Consider the following 12,204-nt stretch of genomic DNA (forward strand, 5'->3'; position numbering starts at 1 on the left):
TCCACATGTCAGCGCTGTCCAATGGCTGTTGTGTAAAACACAGACACTTGGCAAGTCTTACACCGTGGGTCAATGTCTGATCGCATTTCCAGAAATACCACTTCATTTCCCTCACCACTGACACTGTAAAACTTAACTGCAACAGCGTTTTTGGTTTTCCGGTCGAGGCTCTCTACAGTACACTGCATAACCGGTTATTTGTGACTAGTGATACTTTCATTAGCAGGCATGATGCAGACGCCAATAAAAAAGACATTTAAAAAAAGTAACAACATTTGAATTTAATAGCAACATTCAAGGGCCTGAGCTCGTTCTCATCTCGGTTTAGGGTTATGAGAGCACGGCTTCCCTGCGCACCAATAGCTTGACATGATGTAATTATACTACTCTGGGTTTTAATGTTGTTATTACGCAGAAGTTGGGTGTGGATTATGTTTGGAAACGCGCGACAAGTGCTTATTAGGGTCATGTGTCCGCTGTTTTTCTGCCCTCTTTTCTTCTGTTTGTTTTTCTTCCTCACTTCACGTGAATTATAGTTGTGTTTTTTTTTTTTTTTTTCCGGCAGCTGTGCTTCTTTCTACCTACAGATGAAGCAGTTTTTTTTTTTTGTTCACAACTTGCCAACTGGGTCAGCCTGGAGTATTTTATCACTCTGTCCAGCGCCGTGAGCCCCGCTCACTTGAAGGCCCCGATAAATCTGTCTACAAGAACGCTGGTTTTCAACAGAGACGTTTTGTTCTGAAAGTGTCACATATATTGTTTGTCACAAGCTTAGAGAGAAGTCGTTCTTATGAAAAGGCGGGGGGGGGGGGGGGCACTAAAACAACTGTCACTTCTCAGGAAATCAGTATCTTTGGAGCCAAAGAGGAAAATCCAAGATGTTTTTGTTTTGCCTCTAACCATACCCAGAGAAGACGGGAACACCATTGTCTACGTCTTCTCTGCTGCTGGTTTGGGATTTAGTTTATAACGGCGCAGACTTTATTGAAATTTTGATGTGAGGAATGCTACCTGGGCAACTTCTTTTTAAACGCAGACATACAATAATCAATGTTTTCACATCAGCCCTGGTTGTCGGCTGCCTTTCATTCTGCTTCTCGGGAAGTCTCTTCTATACGTGTTTCACAAAATGCCTGAACAGAATAAGGGAAGATGCTTTCCTTTTTCCTCTTTTGTCTTGTCTCGCCTGCACCAACACTAGAGAAAATCAGACATGACTGCCTACCCACATCATTTTGTCCTAATGTTCCTTCGCTATCGTTATTTGCTTTTAATTGTCTTTAATTTTGCCTCTTTAAATTGTATTGTGCGGAAAGGTTTCCGGCATTTAGGGAAAAAAAAAAAAGGCGGAGGTGGAACAGATCAGATCAGAACAGATGGGTGATTAAAGGATGTAGTGGTGAGGAAACAAGAGGGGTAAAGGTTCAAATCCAAGCAATATGTGAATGCATAAGAATAAAGCCTCAGGCTTGTTCTGTGGCTTTTCCGCTTAGTAAAAGAATTAATGTGTGTGTGCTCAGCATTTATAGACGTTTGCATGTGCTTGTTACATTTTTCTCTGTGTGCACTTGCAGCAGTTTTTGTTAGATCCCATTTCCTCTTTTTTTTTTTTTTTTTTTTTTTAGATCCAGGGCATCTGCTATACATTTTTGAACTATATAAAGACGTGGCTCCTAACCACGACGCGTGCTTCTTGTCATTCAAGCAGCTTTTTAAATTCATTGATAGTGACATTGAGTGAAGTGCGAGATAGTGTGTGTGTGTATGTGTGTGTGTGTGTGTGCAGTAATTGGAAAGTGGTGATTTGCTTTGTACCAGTTAATCTGTGCGGCTAATCCAAGCTAACACATATGAGTGACAGCCAGATGAAGCTACTTGGCTCTTGCCTCTCTCAGCTGACAGTAGACAGTGAAATGGGCACCAGTCACAGCTGGTCACATGCATTTGAATTCCTGCAAAACATGATTGGGGCCTTTTTCTTTTCTTTTTATTTTTTGTAGCTGCACTGTGTAGGAGACAGAGGAGGACTCAAACTGTTTAATAATCAAAATGCATTTAATGAATTTAACTTTCGTTATCACATGGCAAATGTGATATGACCTACAGGTTGTTTTCAACATCAAAGTAGCATATTGTTGCTGCTCTTAGAAAAAGCACAGTTTGTCTTCTGTTAAAAGATGTTTAATAGTATAATGACGTGGGCTGTTATAAAATAAATGCTAATAATAATGAATGGTATGCGAGTACTGAATATCGTAAACTGAGTGATGTAAGAGGAAATAATGAAAAGCCTAAGAATTATATACTTTATTTTTAGAAAGCAAATACAGATTCAGGGCATGAGTCAGAGAAAAGCTTGATTTACTTCTGCAAAGAGGAAGTGATTGCTAGTCTGACTAATGTCAAGCAAGCTTGTCCAAACCTAATGCATCACCCAGAAAAACTGCTTTTGTCCTGTGCGATTTATATAAATCTTTATTAAGGTCGGAAAAGGATTTTTTTTAGTATACATGCTCTTTTTTTTTTTTATCAGTTTTGTCTGGGTCAGACTTGGGAGTTTCTGAAACGCATCCTAAGGAAGCAGCATTCAGCAACTTGACTGCACCCTAAAATGTTGTATTCATGGTCTGCAGAGGACAGTCGCATTCTAATTACTTTGATGAATCTAGCACCGGCCTATTAGCAGATGGGAATTTTTGACTTTAAGTCAAGCATCTGATAGCTATCAACAATGTATTTGCTAAATGTTGGCATTGCCTTCATCCTCGGATGTAACACAGTTGTCATTGTGACTGTGTTAGGACTTTTTAGTTCAGTTTCATCATTTTCAAGTCAGTCTTAAAAGACAATAATCACATATAAAAATGAACATTAAAAGAAGTTCTGCTCTCTGTAATTATTCATCTTTTTCATAACACAAAGAGATCCTTTCCTAAAGCCCTAACAATGGAAACGATGGGGTCCTCAGTCCATGTTCCCTGCAAAAATATATTAATGCTTCAGAAGAATTCCTTGTTTGCATGTCTCTCGCCAGTGCTTCAGTGTTCAGTTGTAGGGGAACAACAAGAGGGAATAGATCACAAACTAGGCAGCAACTTTCCAATCCATTTGACTATAGGTGAGGACTGAAGAAAGTCTTTTTTTCCCTCAAGTCTGAAGCCTGTGCAATATATTAGCTGTTTCTTGGACTGCACTCTTCAGGACAGAGATCTCCGATGTTTCTGGAACCTGCTGGAGCCCAGAGTGTTCTGATTAACACGGTAACCACAGTTGCCTTCATCTTCTGCATGTTTTTTGTAGCTCCTCTTTCAGCCCTTGGTATTTCTCAAACTTCTTATGTTCCTTTTACCTGTTGTTGCTTAGGAGTCTTCTGTTTGTCCACTACTACCATGTCCAATAGGTTTGGTACCTTTGGAAGTGTATCCCACTGTGCCAGCCACTGGATTATAGCATTCAATGAACGCCTTGCCTGCTAGCATCGTACACCCTGCTGTATGTGCTGGAATGTCTCAGGGGCATCTTTGCACAGCCTGCACCTGGAGTCCTGCCTGGTGGAGTAGAGCCCAGTCTCTATTGATCCTGTGCTACTATGATTAGTGGCTCTGTGCTATTTTTCAGCCCAGCTTTGTCCAGCAACTGGTAGGATCAGCCACTTCTATATGCCCGTGGTATATACCATGCAGGCCTTTGTCTAATTACATACTGGAAAACTGAGACAATCATTTAGACAATCTATTCGTATGATTTTCAAAGTAAAATAGTATGATTATGAAAATTCAGTGGTATTTAAATTTCACAGTTTGGTAGAAGCTGTTGACAAATAAATTAGATTGTGATTGAGTGCAGAAAGGGTGGGCCCCTGCTGACACCTGAGCTGTGAACCCTAGCTGGTAGCTCTAGCCCTATCTCATATCCAAAAGTGAGTGTTTATTTTCTTTCTGATGTTGTAGACATGAAATGTTTTTTAATACATAAAAAAAAAAAATCCAGGCAAACAGTGTTTGGCCACTAAAGCTAAACTATATCATCTCTTTTATGTGTCCACTTTTGGCTGCTTTAAATTCCTTTCAGTTTGGTGTGCATAATTCATTCAGGCATAGAAAGCCTCCCCACTGAAAGCAATTGCTTCTAGCACAGTTCGAACCCAGTATAGGGGTTCCCATACACCTCTCCGGGTGATATTCCATCTTAAAGCAGAGATCCACTTTAGATTTCCTCTTCCCCTGCATCTCTCTGACTTGCATTGGCTTTCTTCTTCTACTTTTTTAAAACAATAGAAGCTGAAGGGCCTTTCTCTCATTGGGAGGGGCTGGATCAGAATCCGCCTTGTATAATGTAAACTTTCGGCATTATGTTGAACTTTGTAAATGTATTATTGATGGATATTCAACTAAAGAAAAACAGATAAAGCATGTTTGTGTGTATCTGTCTATGACCTCTATGTGTTCTACACTGAATGTAATTGGCCAAGGTGGTACTTTCAACTTAAAAGTCAATAGTTGTGAGTGGTTTTGTGCCCTGCAGCTCATGCCACTAATCGACAGCAAAACATCTTTATTTTCAACATTGGTTTCTCCTTTTCTTTCTGTGTTTCTGTTTCTCTTGTCTGCCTCCCTTTCCTTTACACAATCTCTTTTCATTATCATATTTTCCACCTACAGCTGTGGATTAGTGAATACCAAATCTCATACATTTTCATATAATAACTGCACTTTCTTGGTCCTTTGCTGCAGTCCTCCCTTTCTTTTTCTATTTTTTTTTTTTTGTCTGTGTCTCTCCAGGTCTCCTGGTTCAACATTTTCTCTTTCTCACCTTTTCTCCTGCTCATCCTCCCTTTGTTTTGATGCCCTGTAGTTGGCTGTTTTCCCTTGGATCTTCCCTCAGTCATAAATCACTGTCACCCCACTTCGAGGAGTGGGAAACCAGCTGCCAGCATCAACAATTGTGTATGTGTATGTGTGTGTGTGTGTGCGCGCGCGCTTTTGCATGTGTGTGTAAAGAAAGAGAGCGAGAAAAAGAAATAGCGCAAGCAAGAATATTTCAAAGTGTTCGCCATCTCAGTGAGCAGGCATTTCACCGGGCTTGTTTGTGAACCCTTCATCTCTCAATACATCTACACACCTCTATGCAGCAATTTTTTTTTTGTCTATGTGTGTGCGTGTGTGTGTGTGTGGCGGGGTATATTTGTGTACTTAGGTGCCCTTGACCAAAACGGAGGGATGGGCTTGCCGGACTGGATCTGCTATGAAAATGAATACCGGGGGGTGGAGGGGGGGAGTGGGGTTATAAGCAGCAGACTTTGCATTGTAGCAATGGCTGCAGTCACAAAACGTGGAGGGAGAAAACAGCCAAAAGGAAAAACAAGATCATGCACAGAATATAAATATGCTCAACTGTGTGTCGAACCATGCAAAGGATTACTTTTACTCACTTTACTCACAGAAGGGACTGAGGGAAGATATCCAAACACAAAAAGTCGTACCCCTCTGGCCGCCAACTTTATCTATCTATATATATATATATCTATCTATATCTATCTATATCTATCTATCTATATATATATATGTATATATATATATATATATATATATATATATATATATATATATATATATATATATATATATAGATATATAGATATATAGATATATATAGAGATATAGATCAATCTATAAAATGTGTGTGTGTGTGTGTGTGCCGCATATACATTTGCATCCTGTTTTTTACACATCTACTACCAAATTGAGAGCTTGATCACACTCATATTATCATGTCTTGGGTTGGTATTTCAAACTTGTTAGCTAACAGTTGGTTACGCATTGAGCAGATGCGGAGCAACATTAGCATTAATTTGTCTGCATCATAAACTAGGAAGATTAATGTTCATTTGTCACGTCTGTGCCCGTCTGATTAATCAAAGTCTAATACTCACTCTCCTTTTTACATGCTTTTGGCACCCAGCATGTCGAAAATTATTGGAGGCTGTAGCTGCTGAATGCTCTTCTACTGTATGTTTACCAGTTTATATTTGTGTGACTATTCAATGACTTGGAAATGTTCTTATGTGAAATATATTCTCTAACTTTTTAATTACCTTTTTGATAAATTGAGTCTTTTTTTGGTTTTCATGGTGTTGTTTTTTTTGTCCAGGATACTGACTCACCTGACATAGGTCTATTTATACTGCGATCCTTGAACCACACTTAATGCACTCAAGAGATCGCCACTTAACTAATTGTGCGACTTCCCAAATCAATTGGCTGCACCACAGATGTTGATTTACGTGACATTAATGAGCCCCTTTTTTTTTTCAAATCTTTCTCAAAAAGAGACAAATGTTGTTGGGAGGGGGTGAATTCTTTTTCATAGGCACTGCTTGTTTGCTGAAAAGAGCAAGTCACATGTAATGCTGGTCTTTTGTAGTCTCCAAGCCCTGATGACAAAATCAGAGGTTCATTGAAAGTTCATTGTAACTCGAAGAAGAGTAGCAATCAAGCCTAACTGACCTCTTCCTTTCAAACTTTTCTCGTACTTAGTTTCACAGCTCCCATGTATTGAGCAATGCTCTGTCCCTGACCTTACTGAACCCTTTTTCTTCCAGTCAGGTGTTCCCTCATGGCCTACCTGAGGAGTTCACCTTGACCTTCACCCTGGCTTTAAAGAAGGTTACCCTGAGGGACACCGTTTACCTTTTCCAGATAACTGATCGGCAGGGATACCCACAGGTGCACCTCACTTTCTGGTCATTGCCTGCCTTTCTGCATATTCCTTCCCTCTGTCTTTCCCTCCTTTCCCTCTTCTCTAATATATCACCTTTTATTCAACTCACCCTTTGTCTATTCATCCTTTCTGAATCTCATCTCTCTTTTGCATAGTCATCCACTTTACCCTTCGATTTCTTCTCCCTGGTGACGTCTTTTCAATTCTTTCTCCCCTTTTCATTCCATGCGCCTTTTGTCCTCCTATATTCTTCACCCGATCCCCCCCCCCCCCCTCTCTCTCTCTCTCTCGCTCTTGCTCCTCTTCTCTCCTTCATTCTTCCCTCAATCATCTTCTGCGTTCCTCTTTCATTCGCCTTCATTGTTATTCATGTTTATTCCATGATGAAGAACTGGAGTCTCCCATACTCACTAAGAGTTTGAGGCCAAATTTAAATACTCAATGTGTATGATGGATGGAGGCCAAGTCGCCTCATTAACAATGATTGATTGGCTGCTCTACTTGGATGTGTAATTACTATGTCTTCCCATTTACTTGATCTCTTCCACTGTGTTCTACACCTTTGTTAGCTGGTATGAACACTTACCTTACCTACCTACTGCCAGTCAGACAATTTGAGAAACAGTACATTTTTCTTATCCACAGCTCAGAGCTAACAGATCTGCCATTCTTACTGGCTAATACTAAATCTGCTGAGAGACATGTGCATATTCATACTGTACATAACTGTTCTCGCACCCTTCTGCCCCACATCTCTGCCCGGAAATCCAGTTCTCTTTAGACCTCGACGGCTCTGAAGGCACCCTTTCCCTGAGAGCAAAGGGGGTCGACCCTAAAGCTGACCCGGTGAGCTATGTTTTCAATGGGGAGGGGGTGCAGGCCCTGATGGACCTGCGCTGGCACAAGCTGGCCCTCAGTGTGCAGCAGGAGGTCGTGTCCCTTCACGTGGACTGCAACTCCATTGAGACCAAGCCACTAGAGCCTCGTGGAGTCCTAACCACTGATGGACATGTTTTCCTGGGTGTTCGGGCCTCTGATGCTGGACCTGTGCAGGTATCAAAGTTAGAATACAAGTAACTTTACTAATATACCACTTTTTTGTCTTCATGAATTATGTAGCCCAGTGGTTGCTTGTAAATGGAAAATAAAACAGGATTTAAGATTGCTCCTTGTGGAACACCAGTAATAATGATAGATTCTATGGATGCTCATAAAATACAGTTATGAGCAAAAAGTTGAAGTAGTTTTCACTGTGATATTTCAGAAAAACAGAATCTAGACCCAAATGAATATAGAAATACATACTAATGAAGAACTATTACTAAACATCTTTACCATCTGTGGATGTGTTTTGTCAGCAAAGGCTGAACTATTGAATGCTTAAAATAGTACAGAACTAAAGAGAACTGGAATCATTATTTCTCTCCACATGTATATCCTGATTAGTGTGTGTATGTGGGCATGCTTTAGACTCTAGGCAATGCTGAAGAGGTGCTGTTTTCTTTAACACATTCTTATCTAAAAAGCGTGTTGATTACTTAGGACAATGGGCCTTTAGTGAGCAACAACTTCTAACACTAGATCCAGTAATCCAGACACTTACATTGACAATCAATGAACTGCCTTAGTTAGAAAGCAGGCAGAGCCTCTTATGTGCTAACACATATGAGGAAAAATGTTCACCTTCTGTTTTATATGCACTACATCTTCTTTGCCTCCTGATCTTGTCTACTCCCACGTTTACTACAAAGTAAACAAAGCAGAGGACCCATGTCTGTGTGGTACACTACAGAATCTTTCTCTTCCTCTTCTTTCTCTCTTAGTTGGACATTCAGCAGGTGATGTTATATTGTGACCCATCCGTTGCCATCCAAGAGGCCTGCTGTGAGATACCTGGAGCTTGGGTGAGACGGTTACTTTAATGCCATATTTTGTACTGATGTATTTTGTTTTACCTAAATAAATGTAATAATGTTAAACTTGGGATTTAAGGCAATAGCCAGAACGTCGAAATTCACAAGGATTGGTTGGTTGTGTTGACTGCTGCTGCAACAAATCTTAACCTGTTAATCCCCTTCCCAACCCAAATTGGGTTGGGAAGTCTCCACATGGGGCCAAAGCTGACACTTTAATCTGGTCTAATTTAACCCATTTAAGCACTTCTGCAGCTACTTCACAATAAATGCTGCCTATAAGTAACAATATTTACTTGTTGGAAAGTCACTGTGCAACAGCTGCAGGACGTGCTGAGTTTACATTTTCAGAAGTAAAAACCATAGGAAATAGTCTCTGGAGTAATATTCTTGTTAATCAGCCACTCTTTGTCTTCATAAAATTCGCTGCTCATTTTTTAAATCTTAACTTATATTAGAGAAGTTGGCTGCCTGGCTAAGATTTAGATTCGGAGAGAGCCCATGTTGTAGCGCCATGTCAACTTGAATTAGGCTTTTATGAATATGGAAAAGCCCTGTGTTATTATGTTAGTTAACAATGTCACTGGCTTTGTTCAACATAGGAATGCATATAAATTATGTATTATGGATAAAAATAAACTGGGGTTTAGAGGAATTCCATTGTGTGCAATTATGTCAAATCAGCCAGTTATCCAGTAATGTGACTAAAGGCCTAATTATAAGTATCACTGAAACACATGCATGTGTTTACTCTTTGTTATGATTATCCCACTTTTTTCTTGCTACCTCTTTTGTGAATCCGCGTTTTCGTGCAGTTCTCGTTTGCAGGCTTCAGACACAAGCCTTATCAAATGGGAAACAGATTCATTGGACATAAATACCACCGTATGCTTCTGTTTGACAGGCATGTGATGTTCAGGTGAAGGAAGAATTGCAAACTGCCAATTGTTGGGTTTATTTTTAAGCTGAAGGTATTTTTGTGCTCAGCCAATGTTTTGTCAGAATTCTCCAGGGTGCCTCTGCTTACGTGTCTTGCGTGTGCAGGCATATGTGTCTTTTTCATTACCAAATGAATTCACGAGAGGGATACAAATAGGGTGAGAAACTCCTTCTGAAGTTTGAAAGGATGGAGTCCTCTAGAGGAAGGACAGAATGCTGTAAAACAGATTAGAGGGTTTGACAGAGGAAGCCTCTTCTCCTTTGCTCAAGGCATGTGTGCTGCAGGGTTCCCTCCCAGCTACATTTAGGTTTAAAATAAGAAGTGGAAGAGCATGCACGCACGTGCGGTTTCTTATATTATATAAGACAGACAGAGAAGAGCTCGTTGAAATGAGCTGTGATATTGTGAGCTGAATGCCACGGTACGGCACTGGATCATGCACTGTGCTGTCATAAATTTCAGTATCAGTTGTAGCAATGCTTGCTGTTCTAGCATGAGAAGAAACTAATAGCATAACTAATTGAATTCCTAATACCTACTTTGAGCTAATAAGCACACATTATGATGCTAAAACATTAAACTAAAATGGCAAACTTAGCAAACACAGAGTATTGTGAGAATGATAGGATACTGGGGTTTGGCGCATTTCGCTCAGCATTCGTTAACAGGGCGTGCGTGACTTTAGGTGTCCCTAAGTGCACCTGCCATTTTGGTTAATGTAGGTGCAGCAGCGTAAAGTGCAAAAGGACCGGCTCGGGCTGAATATAAATTGGAGGATGCGGACATTAATAATTTCGCTCGTCACGAGTCACATCACTCATGTCATCACTCTGGATCTGCTGTACCAATCACAGTGACACATGATGACAACAGCTCAACAAATGGCAAAAGGTTGCTTCAGGAAAACCGTGTTGTTGTTGTTGCACTTGTGATCAGACAGAGACAGACGGCGTGGGTTTTCATTTCACTCGAACAATAGCACAGATAAATAATAAAATGTTCATTTCACCACCACGTCAATTTAACATTGTTCCACCTGGATTTCTACGCTATCTCCTGTTGTCAATACATAATAAATAATATGAATCAGTAATTGCACAGTAGTTTTGTATTTCAAAGAGAAAATGGGGACATTGGTCATACATTCGTAATTCGAGTTTGAAGTTTTACATCCTTCCAGTGCCGAATTATAAAAATCATTTTGGACTAGTCTTATGTTAAGTTGCCTGTTTCCTGCATGTTCGCAGTGCCCACCTGACGCTTCCAAGAGTCGTCGGGCAGCTGAGAATGACCTGGAAAACACATTTGCCCAGGTAAATTAAGACCCACCAACTCACACAGCACATCAAAAATGGTACTACCATACTTCTCCTTTCTCTCGGGTAAAAAGTTAAGTCTCATACATAATATCATCATGATGCTTTAGTCGTTGTAAGCTCGAGGAGATGCTCTTAAGTCCAGTAACAAACTGAGGTGAACTTCCTGTTGTCGAATCCTTTAAGAATTATCCCAACAACTGGTTCCCATCAAACACAGGCATAACACACGCAGACACACACTTGGCCTCAAACGACTTCTTTTCATGAGACAGTTCAGAGTGGCTGTTATGACTTAAGCCAAATGGAGTTGCTGCTCTTCCTGGAAAACATGTTTTCTACTGAGTTTTATATGACTGCAGTTCAGGTAAGTGTCCACGGGCGGTGTCGCTTGCTTCCAAAATAGAGCCTTACGCTGCTTATAGGAGCAGTTTTCATGGCGTTTTTTACTTCTTCTTTTTTTTTTTTTATGGTTGCGTGCGTCAGCGCCATCTGATACATGAAGTTCTTTTTGTTTCTGCACCTCTTGCTTCATCATTCATATTAATGGGATCTATATCCAATTATCTATTCATTAGGCCCTGGTGTTTGTCTTGTGGAGTGCCGGTGTTAACTTAGGAGCTCTGGCAGACTTCAGGACGCAGTAATCAATCCCATAGATGGTTCCAGCCAGACACAGTTATGATAACTCATGCATGTCATCTCTTACTCTCTCTCTGTGATTCTTACTCTCACCTTTCACAGCCTCTCTCTCTCATTCGCCTCTGTTATCAGTTGCAGAATGACTGCTTGAATTATGAATTTATTTACTATCTATATTACTAGGTGTATTTATAGTAATGTTAGTAGCATTTGTTCTCATTGTACCATAGAACTGCCATCAGTACTAATAATAATTCTCACATTTACACACACTAGAACAAGCTCGTACATATGTGCACAGACTAACTGGAGGTTTTTTTTTCTTTCTATTTTTCCATACAGTAAACGAACTGTGAAATCCAAGATTCCAGCGTGCAGGCCAGATGTCACTGAGCCATAGCGCTGTTTCCATTAAACTAAGCCCCGCTGATTGACTGCGTATTAAACACAGCATACGTGGAATGTCATGTGTGTTTTATATGTGGTGGGAGTGCTGCATATCACTAGCTACGTAGACAGGGAACAGGGTAAACTGAGGTCAGATATGAGTGAAATACAACAGCACATAGAGTGGAATCCAGTTAGAATCAGTGCGAAGACAACAAGTTGCGGTTTAAGCCGCTGCCTGTGCATATTTAACAAATATGACATGTGATATTGATTCGCTCAACGA

General features: G+C 40.3%; 1 protein-coding gene across 5 annotated transcripts in view; it reads left to right on the top strand.

The window, feature by feature from the left end:
• col16a1 (collagen, type XVI, alpha 1) overlaps positions 1-12,204 on the top strand; it is a 53,725-nt gene that overhangs the window by 12,299 nt on the left and 29,222 nt on the right. For all 5 annotated transcript variants that reach the window (XM_026347646.1, XM_026347645.1, XM_026347648.1 and 2 more), the window contains 4 exons: positions 6,602-6,725; positions 7,492-7,773; positions 8,544-8,624; positions 10,821-10,886. In XM_026347646.1, the coding sequence (XP_026203431.1) occupies positions 6,602-6,725; positions 7,492-7,773; positions 8,544-8,624; positions 10,821-10,886 (553 nt within the window). The remainder of the gene's footprint in view (positions 1-6,601; positions 6,726-7,491; positions 7,774-8,543; positions 8,625-10,820; positions 10,887-12,204) is intronic.

Source organism: Anabas testudineus, chromosome 11 (assembly GCF_900324465.2).
Source record: "Anabas testudineus chromosome 11, fAnaTes1.2, whole genome shotgun sequence".
NCBI classification, from domain to species: domain Eukaryota; kingdom Metazoa; phylum Chordata; class Actinopteri; order Anabantiformes; family Anabantidae; genus Anabas; species Anabas testudineus.